The sequence below is a fragment of the Humulus lupulus genome, chromosome 3, assembly GCF_963169125.1.
Source record: "Humulus lupulus chromosome 3, drHumLupu1.1, whole genome shotgun sequence".
NCBI lineage: Eukaryota > Viridiplantae > Streptophyta > Magnoliopsida > Rosales > Cannabaceae > Humulus > Humulus lupulus.
In genome coordinates, this window is record NC_084795.1 from 227,438,433 (window position 1) to 227,459,465 (window position 21,033).

The 21,033-nt window shown below is 48.2% G+C and overlaps 1 protein-coding gene across 1 annotated transcript; it reads left to right on the forward strand.

Annotated features, from left to right (window-relative positions):
* Positions 1 to 12,037: 12,037 nt before the first annotated feature.
* Positions 12,038 to 14,200, forward strand: LOC133823453 (pentatricopeptide repeat-containing protein At1g80880, mitochondrial). Its single transcript, XM_062256229.1, has 2 exons — positions 12,038 to 12,692; positions 12,931 to 14,200. Exons 1-2 carry the CDS (start codon positions 12,091 to 12,093, stop codon positions 13,877 to 13,879), a joined length of 1,551 nt encoding a protein of 516 aa, XP_062112213.1. The 5' UTR covers positions 12,038 to 12,090; the 3' UTR covers positions 13,880 to 14,200.
* The last annotated feature ends 6,833 nt before the right edge of the window (positions 14,201 to 21,033 follow it).

Sequence of the window (21,033 nt, forward strand, 5' to 3'; positions counted from 1 at the left end):
CTCTTCATATTCCACATTTTACGTAGGCGCCGAATACGTGGAACATCGTGGTTGGTGACGGTACGTCTTCCGAGAACCGCATTTAATGGCCTAGCCTATACTCAGCCGTCGTTTCGTCTTCCGAGTGGAGAGCCTTGGATCCCACATCAGGGCAATCCAACGGCCCTCCTCACGTGGCCCTTCATGTATATAAAAGGGGTGGCCACCTTACGCATGGTCCATCCGTTCATTTGAAATTTTTCAGAAATTTTCTTCTTCTTCTCTCTTCATTTTCAAAAGAAAAAACCTTCTTCTTTCCGGCTGCCATTCCCAGCACTCAAGAAGTTCAGGTGTAAGGGCCCCTTCGAAGCTTTGGAATCAACTACTCCGACGAAGCCCCAACCCAGGCGATCCCTTCATCCTCTTCTCAACTAGAACATTCTGTAAGTCTCCTGACTGTGCATGTTTTGAAATTATTTTTCACTGTAGCTTAGGTAAATATTTACTGTAGCCACATGCAATGCTTTGTTGGTTTTTTGTGGGGATGAAGGGTAAAAGCCTTTTAGGTTAGGGTATCGTTTGCAGTAGAAAACCATTTAGGAGCATTGTTTATAGGGTGTGTTTTCTGGGGAAATTTTCTGGGTAGGATTTTAGGTATGCTGGTTTAAAGTACCCAGTATTTTGGGTGCAAAACCGGGTAGCTTAGGGGACACGCTTCACAGGCGGTTTTGCCTCTCTTGTCTACTGAAACTTTCCTTCCAAGGCAAATTCTATCCTGACCCTCCTGACACACGAATTCCGAGTAATTGGGGATTTGTTGGGAGCACAGGCGCGTGTTCATAAAACCGCGTGGTCTCACTCTCCACGGGCTGGGCTTACCTCAGCTCGTGTCAAGGAAACACATTCAGATTCTTCTCCATTTTTAGGTCTCCTTCTTCTAAAATTTCTTCTTTTTGTTCGCTGGGTGACCAGATGGGACCCAAGAAGAACGCTCCCAAGAAGTCCATAGGCAGCTCATCCTCCCAACAAAACAAAGGAAAGGAGGTGATGGCTGAATCCCCGATTCCCAACTTCGGGCCAACAGTGGAACGGGAGCTCAAGGAGGCCCCCGACGCGTTCTTTGAGGCAGAGAAGATCATCTCGAAGATTACTGACCAGGCAAGGGTAAAAAAAATATTCCTCTCCCATAACATCGAGCTGGGGAGAGGAACCGTAATTTCCCGACCTCCCGTAGAAGGCGAGTAGAGCTGCGCGCGGCTTGATGAGGTGTTCTCAGCCTGGAGCGATGAACATTTCAAGGCGGGGGCCTTCCTCCCGTTGGACCAGTACTTCGCCGATTTCCTCAACTACGTGAGGTTGGCCCCATTCCAGCTCCCCCCCCCCCCCCCAACTCTTACCGTTTGTTGGCGGGGTTAAGATACTTGTTCTTGAAACAGGAGTGGGAGGTCCCCACTCCTGCAGACATTCTGTATTTCTTCTGCCTCAAGGCTAGCCCGGAGCAGCGGGGGCGAGGTGATGGGTTCTATTACTTAACCCGGTTCCCCAACACGGCTGCGGTCATCGAGTTGCCCAGCCACCCCAATGACTTCAAAGATCAATTCTTTATGTCGACGTGGTTCCGAAACTGCGAGCTGCACTACTTCAACCGTCCTTGTAAGTGCCTTTCAACCTTAGCTCGTAAGTTAAGTATCAGTTAGCTCCTCCTGTATCCATTTTTGACTTAGATTAATTCTGCAGCTATCTTCGCAAGGACAGAGAAGTCTATGATCCTCAGGAGCCAGTACGAGACACTGGTGGGCTTGCCCCCCAGTGAAAAGGACTATCGTCAGCTCGTGACAGCGAAACGATGCTGACCTGGAAGCTGATCTCCCCAGGCCAGACTCTGAACCTGAGGAGGCCCCGGGTGCTTCCCCCAGCTCGCGATATGAGGCCTATCATTGTGGAGGAGGTCGCGAGGGATGAGGATGAGGAGGACGATGTGCCCCTCGTGAGGACGAGGAAGCGGGCGTTGGAGGTCGTCCAAAGAACGGACGAGGAGAGGATCCGGTCCGGATCAGCTGCAGGTCCCTCCGGCCAAGGTAACCCTTACATGTTTAGGAACTTAGATAGGGCCACTGCAGACCCTCGGCTAGCTAGGTTCAATCCCAAACAAATCGTCCAACACCATCGACGTGACCCAGACTTAGATGAAACCCTGCTCCACTGCGTTAACCAGCTCGTGCTGGACTACGAAAGTAGCCGCCCTAGGGGTACCATAGTTGTAGACAACACCCTAGCTTTTAGGTCGGTCCTATTCGAGTATGGGACTAACCTTCGGTCATGGCCATCACTCCGGGAGGGTGTCGTAGCTCCAGGTCTTAGGCAATACGTAGAAGAGTCTAGTCCTGAGACAGCCTCGGATCCAGAACCTGCGCCAGCTCGAGAAATAATTGTCTTAGACTCCCCCGCGGAAGCTCCGAGGCCGATGGTCATAACCATATATTCTTCTTCTAGCTCGGGGGGTAGGATTCCCTTTAGTATATATATATATACTCGAATTTATCTTTTTCCCCCTTTGTTTTTGTTTTTGCATGACTGCTAACTTGTGTACTGACCATATCTTTGTTTTGCCAGAGGAGATGTCTCAGCCCAGGGGAAAAAATCTGCGGGCTGTGTTCGCCGGGGGGAACTCCTCAGCTGGGGCCTCTGGGCCCAAAATGAAGAAGCTCCGGATGGCGAAGAAAGCCGTTGGGACCCCAACCAAGTCTCCTGCAAAGGAGAAAGAGCAGCCCCCAGCCGCCCAGGTCGAGGAAATTGCACCTCTTGCTGCAGGGGGGAGCATGCTCCACCCCCTCCGCGAGCTCCAGCCTTCGTCCGGGACACAGGGGCGGAGCCCGGGGCTTCGGTGATTGCACCTCCCGAGGTGCGCATCCCGGTTGACCCCCAGGACCTGGAGAAGATTCCAGATGTCTTTCGGGGGACGGTGTATGAGACGGCGAACTACGCCGTCAGCTACTTCTACCGCTTCAACGAGAGGGAGCTGCGGGCCATCGAAACAAGGAGCCTGGTGGGCGTACTAGAATCTTCATTGGGCATGGCCCTAACGGTAAGCTGACCTTACCCTTTTATGGTTTTTGATTATCATGCCTTGCCCTGTTTTTCCTTTCTCCCCTTTTTTTTCTTAAGGCAGTTGCCTCTCCGTTTTTGCAGAGCGCCTTGGCCCTTCACCGGAGCATAGGCAAGACCAAGGCCCAGCTCGAGGATATGAGGGGCGAGCATCAGGTGGTTGTGGCCACCCACCAGATTTCCTTGCAGGCAGCTAAGGATGCCCTGGCGACCGCGCAGGCCGAGCTGGAAGAAGCCCGTCCCAAGCTTCAAGAGGTCGAGGCTACCAAAGCCGCCCTCGCCGCTGCGCGGGCAGAGCTTGACACTGCGAAGGCTGGGGTCGAGGAGGCCAAGGCCGCCTTGGAAGCCGAGAAGGCAGCCTCCAGCACTGCCATGGAGGACATGCTCTACCACTACTGGGTCTACAACTCGGATGGTGATTTCTCCTTCTTGGGAGCGTGGGAGCCCTTGCTGGAGGGGTTTAAAGCTCGCCTCGAGAAAGAAGCACCTTCTGAGACCGGGGAAGCCTCCGTCGTGGCCGAGCAGGAGGGCGAGACGACGACCTCCACGGGGCCGACTGGTGGAGCCTAGGGCCTTTCCATTTTGCATCCACTCTTTTATTATTCTCATCATTTTTTTTTTTTTGTAACTTTGCATGAGGTTTTTCACCTCAAGACATCTATCTATCAATTTTATTTTTAATCGATTTACTTCCTTTTGCCTTTACGCATTTTAGTTACTATTTTGAAAAACTTATTTCGCGTTAATTTTTGTCAATATCTCATGCTCTTTAAGAAAAACAACGATCAATCGATTTAAATTAACTTCTAAGTTTTATGACCTGGTTATTTCCAGGAACTTAATTTGAAAATTTAGTTCGTGTTAACTTTTATCAATATCTCGTGCTCTTTAAGAAAAACAACGATCAATCGATTTAAGTTAACTTCTAAGTTTTATGACCTAGTTATTTCCAGGAACTTAATTTGAAAACTTAGTTCGTGTTAACTTTTATCAATATCTCGTGCTCTTTAAGAAAAACAACGATCAATCGATTTAAGTTAACTTCTAAGTTTTTGAACCTGGTTGCATCTAGGGTAGAGCTTAGTTCGCGTTAATCCTTTATCAATATCTCGCGTTTTTTAAGAAAAACAACGATCAATCGATTTGAATTAACTTCTAAGTCTTTAAGGCGACCTGGTTATATCCAGATACCATATGCCCCCCAAGTAACTGGGAAAGGGTCTTTCGTGGTTACTTTAGATTACACTCGTAAATATGTACAATCATAAACGAAAAGTTAATTCTCATTGCGGAATACATAAAAAATGGCCTTTTAGGCCTTACAAGGGAATCATTGATAATATCTCGTCAAATGGATGGCGTTCCAAGTTCGTGGGACTACGCCTCCATTAAGCCGAGCTAATTTGTAAGTTCCTTCTTTAATGACCTCGATGATTTGATATGGCCCTTCCCAGTTCGGTCCCAATACTCTGTCTTTGGGATCCTTTCCGGCCAAGAAAACCCTCCTGAGGACCAGGTCGCCCATGCAAAAGGCGCGCTTTTTGACTTTTGAGTTGAAATAACGAGTGATTTTTTTCTGGTAATGTGCGAGCTAGAGTTGCGAATCTTCTCGTCTTTCATTAGCCAAGTCAAGGGAAGCGCTAAGTAGCTCGTGGTTGCGATCCTGGTCATATGCATGGACTCTATGCGAAAGTACCTTAACCTCCACAGGGAGGACTGCCTCACTCCCAAAGGTCAGGGAGAAAGGAGTATGACCCGTAGGAGTCCGATGTGAGGTCCGGTATGCCCATAGAACTTGGGGGAGCTGTTCTGGCCAGACCCCCTTCGCTTCGTCTAGTCTCTTCTTGAGGCTCGCCTTTAACGTCTTGTTGACAGCCTCAACCTGGCCATTCGCCTGAGGATAGGCCACGGAGGAGAAACTCTTCACAATTCCGTACCTTTCGCAAAATTCGGTGAAGAGGTCGCTGTCGAACTAAGTCCCATTGTTGGAAACGATTTTCTTGGGCAGCCCGAATCGGCAGATAATGCTCTTAACCACGAAGTCGAGGACTTTTTTGGAAGTTATCGTTGCCAAAGGTTCTGCCTCAGCCCACTTCGTAAAGTAGTCGATGGCCACCACGGCGTAACGGACCCCGCCTTTTCCAGTAGGGAGGGCGCCAATCAAGAGCAACTTAACACAACAATCCATCGAAGCTCGGCGTACGCGATTAGAGTCAACTTGACTACTTTCACTTCAATGGGATAGACAGGGATCGAACCTGCCATGAGCCTTGCAAACTCTATCCCCCAATCCAATGTTGATCAATAGTTAAATCTAATAACATGTCGTATAGTTGCTGTAAGAAAGAAAGTCGATCCCCCAAACTGCAAACGGCCATGGGGACGAGATCATCTTCAGCTCGACCGGGGGAGCTCGGGCAACGGTGGCGAACCGCTAGCACTTGTCGCACTTCTTGACATACGAGATCGAGTCCTTGGACAGAGTGGGCCAGTAATATCCTTGACTTACGACCTTTAGGGCCAAGCTTTGCCCCCCAGTGTGATCTCCGCAAAAACCCTCATGCACTTCCTGCAAGATGGCCTTTGCTTCGCCTGGAAGAACACATCGTAGGAGAGGTAGGGAGTGCCCATGTCAGTATAGCATCCCGTCCACCATCGTATACCTTGGGGCCTGGTACAGTACTCGCCGCGCATCATTACGCCCTTCAGGGAGCTTCCCCTCTGTGAGATACTTAAGGATGGGGGTCATCCAGGTCGGCCTAGAGTCGATCATCTCGACCTCCGCCCGGGCTTCTTCTATACTTGGTTTTTCCAAGAACTCTACCGGAACTAACCCCAGAGCCTCCGTCTCCCCGGAGGTGGCGAGCTTGGCAAGAGCGTCTGCGTTAGCGTTCTGTTCCCGAGGTATCTGCTCGATTGAGCCTCACCCAAACGCAGACAGTTCCACTTTTACTTTTGCTAGGTAGGCAGCCATCTTGGGTCCTCGTGCCTGATATTCGCCCAGAACCTGGTTTACCACGAGCTGGGAGTCACTGAAGCACTGGACGGAGCTCGCCTTCAGCTCCTGGGCTATTCTTAGACCGGCCAACAAAGCTTCGTATTCGGCCTCGTTGTTGGAGGCCTTGAATCCGAATCTCAGCGCCGAGTGGAATCTATGTCCCTCAGGGGATATTAAAATGATTCCAGCCCCGGAGCCGTTCTCATTGGATGAACCATCCACGAAGATCCTCCACGATGCCTGGGCCGAGGTGACCTGGGGTGAGTCTTCTGCAGGATCCTCCCAGAATCCTGTGCACTCTGCTACAAAATCAGCCAGGGCCTGACTTTTTATAGCAGTTCGTGGGGTGTACAAAATCTCGAACTGACTGAGTTCGATAGCCCACTTTAACAGACGTCCCGATGCTTCAGGTTTTTGCAAAACCTGCCTTAAAGGCTGATCGGTTATGACGTGTATTGAGTGGGACTGGAAGTACGGCCTGAGCTTTCGAGAGGCCGTGATAAGGCAGAACGCCAATTTCTCCATCAACGGGTACCGGGATTCAGCTCCGAGAAGTCTCTTGCTGATGTAATAGACAGGTCTATGAACCCAGTCTTCTTCTCGGACTAATACGACACTAGCTGCATCCTCTGTGACAGGTAGGTAGAGAAAAAGAGGCTCTCCTGCTTTTGGCTTGGATAATACGAGCGGCTCGGCCAAGTGTGCCTTTAGCTCGAGGAAAGCACTTTCACACTCTTATGTCCACTCGAACTTCTTATTTCCTCGAAGCAGGTTGTAGAATGGCAAGCACTTATCGGTGGATTTTGAAATAAACCGATTTAGGGCTGCCACCCTTCCTGTCAGGCCTTGGACATCTTTGCGCGACCTGGGTGAGGGAAGTTCGAGCAATGATCTGATCTTGTCGGGGTTTGCCTCGATTCCTCGGGTATTGACGATGAAACCCAAGAATTTTCCCGATGCGACTCCAAAAGTGCACTTCTGTGGATTAAGCCTCATGCCATACTCCCGTAGTATCTTGAAGCATTCTTCCAGGTCAGAAACATGGTCATTGATAGTCTTTGACTTGACTAGCATGTCATCAACGTACACTTCCATGTTCTTCCCGATCTGGTTTGCGAACATTCTATTTACTAACCTTTGGTACGTAGCACCGGCGTTCTTCAGCCCGAATGGCATGACCTTGTAACAATAAACGTTAGTCGGGGTCATGAAGCTGGTGTGCTCCTGGTCCGCCGGATTCATGGCGATCTGATTGTAGCCTGAGTACGCGTCCATAAAGGACATGAGCTCGTGTCCCGCCGTGGCATCCACCAGTTGGTCAATCCTTGGCAATGGAAAACAATCCTTGGGGCAGGCTTTATTCAGGTCGGAGAAGTCGATGCAGGTCCTCCACTTCCCGTTGGGCTTCGGGACCAGGACGGGATTGGCGACCCAAATCGGAAACTTGGCTTCACGAATAAAGCTGCATTTCTTGAGCCGGGCTACTTCTTCCTCTAAGGCCTCAACCCGGGTTGTTCCAAGGCGCCTTCACTTCTGGGACTTTGCAGGAACGCTTTTATCCAGATGAAGGGTGTGCATGATGACACTCGGGCTGATTCCCACCATGTCCTCGTGTGACCACAGAAACACATCCAGATTGTCCTGCAGAAATTTAGTCAGCTCCGCCTTCCTCTTGCTACAGAGGTTTTTCCTGAGTTTGACCATCCGTGAAGGGTTCTGCGAATCGATGTTTACTTCCTCGAGCTCCTCAATAGCCTGGAGCTCGGACCTGTCCTCGCCTATTCGGGGGTCAATATCCTCACTTAAGACGATATTTTCCCCTTCGGCGCTCTGAGGTTTTTCAATCTCATGATCAGCTAAGGGTTCCTGAGATTCCTCTCCACCACCTTGGATGGCCATTGCTAGCTGCCCGGGTTTCAATTTTCCCTTCATGGAAATGCTGTAGCATTCCCTGGCAGCGAGCTGATCACCACGGACAGTGCATATTCCCGTGGAAGTAGGGAATTTCATCGCGAGGTGGCGAATGGAAGTGACGGCCTCAAAGACTATGAGTGTGGGTCGTCCCAAAATTGCGTTGTACGCAGCGGAGCAGTCGATGACCACGAACTCGAGGAGTTTGGAGACTGTCCGAGGTCCTTCTCCTAGGGTGATCACCAGCTCGATAGTCCCTATAACCGCTGATCCTTCTCCTGAAAAACCATACAGCATCATGGAGGTCGCCTTCAGCTCGGCGACAGTCAAACCCATCTTCTCCAATGTGGACCGGAATAGAAGGTTTACCGAGCTCCCATTGTCGATCAGCACCCTCCTAACTCTCCGATTAGCGAGCTGAATTGCTACGACCAGAGGGTCATTGTGAGGGAGCTGGACATGGCCCACATCTTCTTCCGTAAAAATGATCGGTTGCCTCTCCAATAGCTGCTGCTTTGGCAAACGCTGTTCCAGGATGAACTCTACTCCATTATGCGCCTTGAGTTCATTTACGTACCTCTTCTGGGCACCCCTGCTCGTGCCAGCGATATGCGAACCTCCAAATATTGTGGATATCTCTCCTTCTATCATGGGAGGAGGGACGTCATGATCTACCCGAGACCCGGGCTGACTGACCGGGACTTTTGGAGCTGGTCGACTTGCGGGAACCCTGTTCCGCGCGTACTGAGCCAAGGGGCCGGCTCGGATGAGAGTCTCGATCTCATCTTTCAAATGCCTACAATCATAGGTATTGTGGCCAACATCGTTGTGAAAACGACAAAACTTGGAGGTGTCTCTCTTCCCCTTCTGGTGTTTTAATGGCTCCGGCCTCTTCCAGGGGAGGCGAGTAGAGTTCGCCAGGAAGATGTTCTCCCTAGAGTGGGTGAGCTCTGTATAAGTCGCGTAGACCGGTTTGAACTTGTCTACTGACTTATTCTTCTTTGGGCCATGCTGGCTGCTCTCGCCGTTCCCCTTTCTTTTGCCTCCACCGAGCTGGTTGTTCTGTGTGACGTTTTGGGTCGCGGTCACGACCTCCGTCCCCACTCCAGCGGGCTGCACAGGGACTTGGCTGGTCCCTGCAGCTGAGGCTTCGGCCTCCTCCAAGTTCATCCATTCCTGGGCCTTATTTAGGAACTCGTTCACCGAGCTAACTCCCTTCATTTGTATATCTTTCCAGAGTCCCCCTCTGACGAGGATCCCAGTCCTCAAGGCCATGAGCTTGGAGCTGTCATCCGCGTCTCTGGCCCGAGCAGGGACGCTCGCGAACCTGCCCAGGTAAGCCTTTAGAGGTTCGTCGGGCTGCTACCTCACATTAGCCAGAGAATCGGCCTTGACGCAGGCAGCCTGGGAGGCTCGGAATGCCCTTTTGAAGTCAGCAGAAAAAGTCTTCCAGGAGCTGATTGATTGTCTTTTGCTTTGCTTGAACCACTGCTTGGCTGGTCCAGTCAATGTGGAGGGAAATATTAGACACCTCAGCTCAGGGCCAATGTTGTGGACCATCATCAGGGTGTTGAACATCCCCAGATGATCCGACGGATCTCCGTCTCCATTGAATTTGGATAGGTACGGCATACGGAAACCGGGTGGGTAAGCCGTTGCTGCTATGCTGGGGGCGAAGAGCTCCATCTCGTCCCCTGAATCATATTCATCTTTATCTTTCTCTGACAGGAGCTTCCTCATCAGCTCCTCCATCTAAGCCAGGCGCTCGAGGGTTTTGTCCTGATTTCCTTGGTTATTCCGGGGCTGCTCAACAGCTCCGGATCCATTGTACATATTTGGTGGGTAATTGCCCCTCCTATCTTGAGATAGGTTATTTGGGGCATTCTCGCCGTTACGTACTTCGGACAGGTCCCCCCCGAGCGAGCATGGCTGCCACCTCCTACTGGTTCTCCTCTATGAGAGTTAAGGTGATCTCGCAGGTCGCCCCCCTGGGTGGTTTGAGGACTTTGTGTCAAGCTTAAACGCTGACGCAGGTCTCCACCAGAAAGGTCGCTCCGGCGACTGCCAGTCCAGTAGCTCCCGTTAGAAAAGATCGGAGTCCGCCTTAGGGTGTGAGGATCCGGACTCTCTCTTGGCGCCCTGCTACGTCGGGAAGGTCCCGCGGACGGCGGGTTTCTCCTACTGCTTCCATAAGCTATGATATCTCGAATGGGCCAAGGTGGAGACGGATATCTTATTGGTGAGGAAGGATGCCTGACCGGAGATGCGATCCTGGTTCCATCAGGGCGGATCAAGTTAGGTGGGGGCCTCGCGGCCCTGCCAACCTGCGGGTCCCGCGCCTGGCGATCTGGACGAGGCGCAGGACGGCTGATGCTGTGAGCCTTCCCCGGATCTCCTTCTGGAATTTCCTCGAGCTCTCCTGGGCGCGCTCGAGGCTGGTTGGGAGCTGGGAGTTGAAGTTCGGACCGAACGGCTGTACTGTTGTTCAGCTCTAGGCATTTCTTCGAAGTTTGCCTCTCGACGATGCGATGAGGGAATAGAGTTGGTTGTCGGAGGTCTGTCCGAGCGGCTAGGCCTAGACCGATTACCCCGGCGGGACTTATGAGTCTCGCCTTGCCTCTTTCCGACGTTAGCGTCGGTTGTAAGAGGGGGTAGTCGGGCCAACACCTCCTTGATCTGCTGATTAGCCTTTTCTAGTTGGCTCCTCAGCTGAGCATTCTCCATCTCCACCGCAGTGTAATAATCTGGGTTTGGATTAGGTGGCCGGGGCGCCGAACTTCCAGTGTCATGTTGGCTCACCGGTTGCTTGCCCGGCCGCTGTTGGACCTCAGGAATTTGTTCACCGGGGATGGCGATATGATGAGCCTCCTGCCCATCATGCTGTTCCATCTCGTTACCGTGCCTGGATCGAGTGGTCACCATAGTTGGATGTTTGCGACAGCACCAATCTAACTTGCTCTCAATGAAAGCACCAAACTGTTGACGCGGTTCTTCGCCAACAGGTAATTAAGAAAATGAAGAGGAAGGGATTAGTGCTTATGTTGAACCGAAATAGATGAATGATCTTTTGAAAATGGGCTGGTGACACAATCACGTTTTTAGGTGGTTCAAAGGTTAAAATCCTTCTACTCCACCAGTCAATATTATTGCTATATGCTTGGTATTCTTTTACAGGGTATTTCTTACATAATAGAATCCAACCCTTTGCAACTCCCAGGGTCTCCATATTTATAGGAGAGGGCACCTGGGAGTTGGTAAGAAGGTCATCCCGTGACCTTCTTACCTATCATGTCAACTCTGTGACATTCATGATTAATTCCTAAAACCTGACACATGAAGTGTGGTCTAATCAATAGGTAAGGAGGATAATGGGCCGCACGGCCCAACCCAGTCGTGGGTGCCAGAATGCGCACGTTCATGCTGCGTGTCCGAGAAGTCAGGGATATATCAGACACGTGATGTCTGATATATGCACGTTTACCTTGCGTGGTTGACTTTATAAAAGGTCACAGCCTCCAACTCTAGCTCGTACCACGAGCTGGATGCTTCCCTCGACCTGTGGCCTTCAGAGTCCAAACTCAGTCTAATCTTGGCGAACCCTTAGGTTACCTCGAGCTGAGGAGGTAGGATCTTTCAAGTGGTAGCTCCGGTCTTGGGGATGTCCACGTGGTAGACATGATTAGGCCGTATCTCAGCTTGCTAACAGCCCGTGGGAAAACCAAGGCGTACAACAACCATATATGGGATTGAGATTTATATTTCTAAAGTTTATCAATTCAGATTTATATTTTTTTTAGCATAAACCCTCATGAATTATAATTAGGAACTTGATAGTTTTCTACTTTTTAGACTTTTAAATTGATCATAATACAATTTTTTTTTTAATAAAAGCTCCATCATTTTTAGTAAACTAGATGCAATGAAACGATATGTCGTCTCATCTCAAAAGTTTGATTAGCATGTCTTTGACATGGAACGACATGTCGTTTAATGTTGATTTTTTGTAAATATAGAATGGAGCCACTGGAATCCAACAACTGAATGTAGGCGAAGAAAAAAAAACGGTATCTTTCAGAACGGAGCTATGTTCTTCAGAGATGTCATTTACAACGCTTTGTAGGAGCCTTCAGAGAAGCCATCTCCAATTCTTGTTACCACTTGTTTTGCTCCAACCACACTCAACCTCTGCTTCTCTTCTTTCACAACCTTCTCATTATCGTCTCTTTCAAGCATTTCATCAAACACTTTCCAGTCCTCAAAACTCTCCTCTGCAAACCCTCCGTTTCTCCACTCTCCAACAACATTCATCCCAAATTATCGGCGACCCATTTGCGTTCGACCCGGAAAGATTTCAGAATGAGCTCCAAGACCCTGGTCTTCTCCAGTTTCTTAAACTACTCGAACAGGTTGCACCGCTTCCCACAGAAGCAGAAGCCATGGCTTCACTTGACGAATCGGGTATCGAGTACAGTGGAGATATGATTCGTTCGGCAATCTGGGCACTGAGGAAAGAGTGTAGACTGGCCCTTTTGGCTTTCGAATGGGGTGACAGATGGGGTTGTTGTGATGAAGAAGCTTGGAATTTGATGATATGGATATTGGGTAATCATAGAAAGTTTAACACTGCTTGGTGTTTAATTAGAGACCTGCATCGGTCTTCAATCGATACGCGGCGTGCAATGCTTATTATGATTGATAGGTGAGATTAGTTGTCGTTTCACTATCTCTATGTTATAAATGATGCTACTTAACTTCCTGAAATGATGTCATTATATGGGCTTAGAATATCGACTCGCCCTCCTTACCACGTAGAAGACATTTTATGTTTGGACCAAGACTGACAAAAGGGTTTTTTCATTCTTCAAAATTTGACTATTTTGAATCTTGCAAGAGTTTCTAATTGCTTAATTCAAAATGTTGTTTGTGATGTTAATCAGGTATGCATTTGCAAATGATCCACACAAGGCCATATGGACATTTCATATCATGGAGAAGTTTGGATTGAGTCCTGATCAAGAAGCATTCTATATGGCCCTGAATGCTCTTTGCAAACATGAATTCATTGAAGAGGCTGAAGAATTTATGCATGCAAACAAAAAACTCTTTCCTCTACAGACCGAGGGCTTTAACATTATTCTTAATGGATGGTGTAATGTATCAGTTGATGTATTTGAGGCCAAGCGAATTTGGAGAGAAATGTCCAAATTCTGTCTTACACCGGATGCAATTTCTTATACCCACATGATTGCCTGTTTCTCAAAGGTTGGGAATCTTTTCGACTCGCTTAGACTGTATGATGAAATGAAGAAAAATGGTTGGTCTCCAAGTGTCAAGGTTTACAATTCTTTGGTGTTTGTATTAACTCAAGAAAATTGCTTAAAGGAAGCTCTCAAGTTGCTAGAGAAGATGACAGAGCTGGGTTTGCAGCCAGACCCCACCACCTATAACTCAATAATACGTCCTTTATGTAAAGCAAAAAGGCTAGAGAAGGCGCAAATTATGTTAGCCACTATGATAGGAGAGAACATTAGTCCAACCATAGACACCTATCATGCATTTCTTGAGAGTGGAGAGTTTGTTGAAATTCTTGGAATTCTTAGTCGGATGAGGAAAGCTAAGTTAAGCCCTAATAACGAAACCTTTCTTATGGTTCTTGAAAAGTTCTTCAAGTTGGAGCAACCCGAGAATGCATTAAAGATTTGGGAAGAAATGAAGAATTATGAAGTTGTGCCAGATTCTACACATTACACAGTTATGGTACAAGGACTGGCAAAATGTGGGTTGTTAATCAAGGGTAGAGAATTTTTGGCTGCAATGAAATCGCAAGGGTTTTTGGTGGATCCAAAGCTCGAGAGGCTGTTGAAGGAACCGGTGAGTGAAAGTTAGTGACCAAACAAACGGCAGTTTACACAGTTAGAGAGGTAAATGATATGTGGAGATTAACAACAAACAATCAAGAAAGAAGAAAATATTTTAAGAGACGTTCACCGCCCATGTGGCGACTTGGCATGTACTCAGAAGAAACTGCTAAGTAGTTTCTTATTGAAATATTGGGAAACTACTGTCTTGTTTGGCTACTTAACTAAATACTGTCATTTATTTTTAAAAGTTAAAAATTATATTTTGAAAATGAATTAGAGTGTGCGGGCCTTTTGAGAATAAAAAAAGTTGAGAATAAAAAAAGTGGTTGTTATCAAATATTTTTTGTCTATTTTTTTTCACATTATTATTTTAATTATAATAATCTAACATCATTTATTGTCACATTCTCACTCATTAGTTTCTCATATCATTTTCTATCTCTTTATTTTCTCTCTTCACTTTCTCTCGCTATTTTTTATCTTTTCATTCTCTTTCATCATTTTTTATCTCTTTATTTTCTCTTGCATCACTTATTATGTCATTATTTTCTCTATCATCACTTATTATATCCTCACTTTCTCTATCATCACTTAATATATTTTCATTTTTTTCATTACTTAATATATCTTTATTTTCTTCATTTTTTATCTCTTGTCATTTTCTCTCTCATCATTTTCTCTCTACTCATTTCTCTTTCTTCATTTTCTTTCTCATAACTTTCTTTCTCATTTTTTCTTGGATCAATTTATCTCTTCTCAATTTTTATTTTTTCAAATTTTATTTCCTTACTTTTCCACTTCTTGTTTTTCATCATTTTTTCTTCCAAATTATTTTATTTCATTATTTATTACAAATTTTTAAAAGATTGTTCTCTTTGTAAATATATTTGTTAATTTTTTATTTAAGATTTTAAAAAAATAAAACTAAAAAATTGTTTTTAGAAAGCATTAACTAAACATCTCTTGTTTTTTGAAAACTCCATAAAAAATTTTGTTTTTATTTATGAGAACACAACTTTGAAAACAAAAATCAAAAAACAATGTCAAACAAACCTTAATATTTTTCTCAATCCACTTGAACTCATACCCCAGCTTTAGGACACATTTGGAAAGTATACATGATTGTGAGGGCAAAATTTTCCTTGAATATCAAGACCCACAAGATACTTTTATAATAGTTAGATATCGATTGCTGTAATATCTATTGTTATTTGTTAGGTCATGAATTAGTAATATTATCATTTTGTCAAGTTTTTATTGAGTGGAAATTACATTTTTATATGATAATTTTAATAGTCTAAAAATATGATTTTTTTTAATAATTTTTACTGTTTAATAAGGTAAAATCCGAATTGTCTACGTTTGGGCAAGGGTCGATCGAGCAGATACCTCGGGAGCAGAACGCCAATGCAGATGCTCTCGCCAAGCTCGCCACCTCGGGGGAGGCAGAAACCCTGGGGTTGGTACCAATTGAGTTCTTGGACAAACCAAGCATAGACGGAGATCGAGCGGATATTGAGATGATTGACATCAGGCCGACCTGGATGACTCCCATTGTTGAGTACCTCGTCGAGGGCAAGTTACCCGAAGGGCGCAACGACGTACGGCGAGTCCTTTATCAAGCTCCGAGATATACGCTAGTCGAGGGGGTGTTGTACCGACGTGGGCATTCATTACCTCTCCTCCGGTGTGTTCTTCCAAGTGAGGCGAAGGCCATCCTGCAGGAAGTTCATGACGGATTCTGCGGAGATCACACTGGGGGGCAAAGCCTGGCCTTGAAGATCCTTCGGCAGGGTTTTTACTGGCCGACTCTGTCCAAAGACTCGATCTCATACGTAAAAAAGTGCGACAAATGTCAGCGGTTCGCCGCGGTTGCACGAGCACCCCCGGCCGAGCTAAAAATGATATCGTCTCCCTGGCCCTTCGCCATTTGGGGCATAGATCTAATAGGCGCCCTGCCCACCGGAAAGGGCGGGGTCCGTTACGCCGTGGTAGCCATTGACTACTTCACAAAGTGGGCCGAAGCAGAGCCGTTGGCGACAATAACATCGAAAAAGGTGCTAGACTTCGTGGTTAAAAGCATCGTTTGTCGATTCGGCCTACCCAAAAAGATCGTTTCCGACAATGGCACTCAATTTGACAACGACCTGTTCACCGAATTTTGCGAAAAGAACGGAATTGTGAAAATTTTCTCATCCGTGGCCTATCCCCAGGCGAACGGCCAGGTCGAAGCTGTCAATAAAACTCTGAAGGCAAGCCTCAAGAAGAGGTTAGGTGAGGCAAAGGGGATCTGGCCAGAACAGCTCCCCCAAGTTCTGTGGGCCTATAGGACCTCACATCGGACTCCCACGGGTCACACTCCTTTCTCCCTAACCTTTGGAAGTGAAGCGGTCCTCCCCGTGGAGGTAAAGGTCCTGTCGCACAGGGTCCGGTCCTACGAACAAGACAAGAACCACGAGATCCTATGCCACTCCTTAGACTTGATGGATGAGAGGCGAGAGGATTCACAACTCCAGCTCGCCCATTATCAACAGAAAATCACTCGCTACTTCAACACTAAGGTCAAAAGACGTGCCTTTAGCGTCGGCGATTTGGTCTTGAGGAGAGTTTTCCTGACCGGGAAAGATCCCAAAGATGGGGTTTTGGGACCAAGCTGGGAAGGACCATACCAGGTCATCGAAGTCATCAAAGAGGGAACTTATAAGTTAGCTCGACTTGGTGGAGGGGCGGTCCCGCGGACTTGGAATGCTATCCACCTAAAGAAATATTATCAATGAGCCATTTGTAAGGCCTAGAAGGTCACCTTCCATGTATAAATAAAAATAAAATGTTTCTCGTTATTTGCAAGTGTAATTTTAAAGTAACAACGAAAGACCCTTTCCCAGTTACTTGGGGGGCATATGGTACCTGGATATATCCAGGTCTCCTTAACGACTTAGGTGTTAATTTTTATCTATGGATAAGAGTTATCACAAACTAAGTCCTATCCTGGTCTTAACCAGGTCATAAAACTTGGAAGTTAACAAAAATTTGTTGACCGTGGTTCTTCTTTAAAGAGCCCGGGATACGGATAAAAGTTGACGCGATCTGAGTTTTTTCAAAATAAGCTCCTGGTCTTAACCAGGTCATAAAACTTAGAAGTTAGCTAAAATTTGTTGACCGAGGTTCTTCTTTAAAGAGCCCGGGATACGGATAAAAGTTGACGCGAACTAAGTTTTTTCAAAATAAGTTCCTGGTCTTAACCAGGTCATAAAACTTAGAAGTTAGCTAAAATTTGTTGACCGAGGTTCTTCTTTAAAGAGCCCGGGATACGGATAAAAGTTGACGCGAACTAAGTTTTTTCAAAATAAGTTCCTGGTCGTAACCAGGTCAGAAAACTTAGAAGTTAGCTAAAATTTGTTGACCGAGGTTCTTCTTTAAAGAGCCCGGGATACGGATAAAAGTTGACGCGAACTAAGTTTTTTCAAAATAAGTTCCTGGTCTTAACCAGGTCAGAAAACTTAGGAGTGAACTAAAAATTTGTTGAACGCGGATCTTATTTAAAGAGCCCGGGATACGGATAAAGTTAACTCGAACTACGTTCATAAAAATAAAGAGATAAATTATGACCAAATGCATAAAAATATATATGTAAAACTGGTTGAGCAAATTGTCTCGAGGCGGAAACGCCTCACATAAAAAAGAGAATTACAATAAAAAAAAAGTGTTCAAAATACGAAAACAAGAAGCATCCTAAGCCCCATCAGCTGGCCCTTTGGAGGTCGCGGTCTCACCCTGCTCCGCCGCGACAGAGGCCTCTCCAGTCTCCGATGGAGGAGCCTCCTTATTCAGGCGGGCTTGAAGCCGCGGCAACAGGAATGCCCAGAGGTCCGGCGGCATGAAGGAGAAGTCCGCGTCCGGATTGTGGGACCAGCAGTGATAGAATAGGTCCTGTAAGGACTGCTCCGACACGACCCGCTCGTCTTTCAGGGCGGCCTGGGAGGTCTGGACTTCGGCCTTCGCCACCTCAAGGTCTGCCCGCGATGCGGCCAGGGAGTTTTTAAGCTCTAGGTTCTCGGAGCGAAGCTTCTCTAGCTCGGATGCGGCCAGGGAGCGTTTAAGCTCTTGGTTCTCCGAGCGGACCTTCTCTAACTCGGCTTTTGAGGCCGCCAAGGCGTCTCTCGCCTCCTGAGACTCCTGGAGGGCAGTCTGGCGATCTGCTTCCAAACCCTCGAGCTGGGCCTTGGTCCTAACGATGCCTCTATAGGCGGCAGCCATGCCCTGCAAGAAAAGAGTGATAAATTAGCAAACTGGAAGGAGAAAGGCGGCGTGTGAGTGTCAAAGCCTTAGAAGAAGGGGGCACTTTACCGTTAAAGTCATGTCCATAGCGGACTCTATAACTCGGACCGGGCTCGTTGTTTCGATGGCCCGGAGCTCCTTCTCCCTGATATTGTAATAGTGGCTGACGGCGTAGCTGGCCGACTCGTACACCGTACCCCGGAATGCTTCGGGCATCTTCTCCAGAGCCCGGGGGTCGACCGGGATACGCACGTCCGGGGCTGCCGCGGCCAGATTCCCGACCTCTATTACCCCGTCCTGGCCGGCCAGTGGAGATCGTTGGGGTGGCGGATGCATGAGTCCTGTCCTGGCGACAGGGAGGTTCGCCCCCGCGACCTGGGATGACGGGTCTCTCTCCTTCTCCGTAGCTGGGGATTTGGTGGAGACCCCGGTCGAGCTCTTGGACTCGCGAAGCCTCTTTAACCTCGGCCCCGCTGGGGGATTCCCACCAAACACAACGCCCCGCAGACTATTCCCGGGCTGAGACATCTCTTCTGCCAAAGAGCAAAAAACACGGTTATCAGCAATTATACAGAAATAAAGGCAATAAGAAAGCAAATACTAAGGGAGCCCTACCCCCCGAGCTGGAAGAGCCTAGGACGATTATCTCACGAACTGGCGAAGGTTCTAGGTCCGGTTCTGAATCGGGGCTGGACTCTTCTACGTACTGCCTAATCCCCGGAGCATAGACGCCCCTCTGGAGCGCAGGCCACGTGCGTAAATTGGTCCCGTACTCCTCAAAAATGGCCGACCTAAAGGCTAGGGTATTATCTACTACTACGGTACCCTTGGGCCGACTCTCTTGGTTGTCCAGCACGAGCTGGTCAACGCAGTGGAGCAGAAGCGTGTCCAGGTTCGGATTCCTTGGGTGACGATGGACGAGCTGCCTAGGGTTGAACCTAACCAGCCGGGGGTCTGCAGTGGCCCTATCTACGTTCTTAAATAAGTAAAAGTTACCTTGACCGGAAGGACCCGCGGCTGCTCCGGATTGGGCCCTCTCCTCGATCATCCCCTGGGCGACCTCCAAGCTCCTCTTCCTGTTCCTCACCAGAGGAACTTCCTCACCAGAGGAACTTCCTCACCTTCTTCCTCGCCTTCGTCATCTGCGACCTCCTCCGCGACGGTCGGCCTGTTGTCGCGGGCTGGGGGAGGACCCAGGGGCCTTTTCAAATTCAAAGTCTGATTTGGGAAAATCAGCTTGCAGAATACCATCGCCTCGTCTGTCACGAGCACGCGGTAGTCTTTCTCACTGGGAGGCAGGTTCGCCAGTGTGTCGTATTGACCCCCGAGGGTCACGGACTTTTCGGTCCTCGAGTAGATGGCTGCAGGGTTGGTTGAAATCAGAATTGGAATAAGGGACGAGCTAAAATAAGATAATCGTTAAAAGGCGAGCTAAATGGAGGATTACTTACGAGGGCGGTTGAAATAATGATGATCGCAGTTTCGGAACCCAGTAGACATAAAAAACTGGTCTTTGAAGTCGTTTGGATGGCTCGACAGCTCGATCACTGCTGCTGTGTTAGGGAAGCGGGTTAAGTAATAGAACCCGTCGCCTCGCCCCCGCTGGTCCGGGCTGGCTTTGAGGCAGAAGAAATATAAGATATCAGCAGGAGTGGGGACCTCCCACTCATGCTTTTGGAACAAATACCTCAGTCCCGCCAGCAGACGGTAGGAATTGGGGGGGAGCTGAAATGGGGCCAACCCCACATAGTTCAGAAAATCAGCAAAATACTGATCCAGGGGGAGGAAGGCCCCTGCCTTGAAGTGTTCCCCGCTCCAGGCCGCGAACGACTCGTCGAGCGGCGTGCAGCTCCTCTCCCCATCCGCAGCAGGTCGGGCGATCACGGAGGTCTTCCCCAGAGGAATGTTGTGGTTAAGGAAGATTTTGGTGATCTTTGCCTGGCTGGTTATCTTCGAGACGATTCTCTCCGCCTCGAAAAACGCGTCAGGAGCCACCTCGGCCTGCTTCTCCACCGCCGGTCCAAGGTGAGGAATTGGCGAGCTGGTCACCACCGCCTTTCCTTTATCCTTCTGGGAGGCCGAACTTCCCACATTCTTCTGTGGCAGATTTCTCTTTGGAGCCATCTGGTCGCCTATCGAACAAAAGAAAACACTTTAGAAAAGGCGACCCAAGCAGGAGAGTGAGGCAAGTAGTAAGTACACGAGCTGGGGTAAGCCCAGCCCGTGGAGAGTGGTGCCACGCGTTCCAAGGAACACGCGCCTATGCCCTCAACAGATCCCAGATTACTCGGAATTCGTGTGTCAGATGGCTCAGAGTAAAAAAAAAAAAATTTGCCTTGGGGGGAAAGTTTCAACAGGCAAGGCGTGGCAAAACCGCTTTTAAGGCGTATTCCCTAAGCTACCCGGTTTTTGCACCCAAAGTTCCTACGGATCCTACCCAGAAATTGTTCCTAAGAGAGAATCATGGAACCCATGTTCTAAGGCGATGTCCCATGGCAAGTGTGCCCTAATCAAAGAAGGGCCATCACCCTCCATATCCGCGCGACCCAGAAAACCCCTGCATGTGGCTACAGTAAAATTTTTTACCTAGGCTACAGTGGCATGCTTTCAAAAATAAACAGGGACAGAAGACTTACAGTATAGGGTTGGATGGTGAGCGAGGTTGCTGCGCTGGTAGGAGCTTCGTTGGCACAGTAGTCTCCAAGGCCTTGAAGGAACTCGCACGCTTAAGCTTCGTGAACGGAGAAGATGAGAGCAATGGAAATGAGGGTTTTGTTCTTCGAAAGGTCAGAGAGAAAAGAAGGAAATTTGAGAGGTTCTGAATGGTAAGGTGGTCCGTGCGTGGGATGACCACCCCCTTTTTATACAAGGGGGGATCACGTGTAAAAGGCTCCTGAGAGA

Coding starts and splice junctions, on each gene's coding strand:
- LOC133823453 (XM_062256229.1), top strand. CDS start 12,091: ATGTCATTTACAACGCTTTGTAGGAGCCTTCAGAGAAGCCATCTCCAA. Junction 12,693..12,930: donor ATGCTTATTATGATTGATAG/GTGAGATTAGTT, acceptor GATGTTAATCAG/GTATGCATTTGCAAATGATC.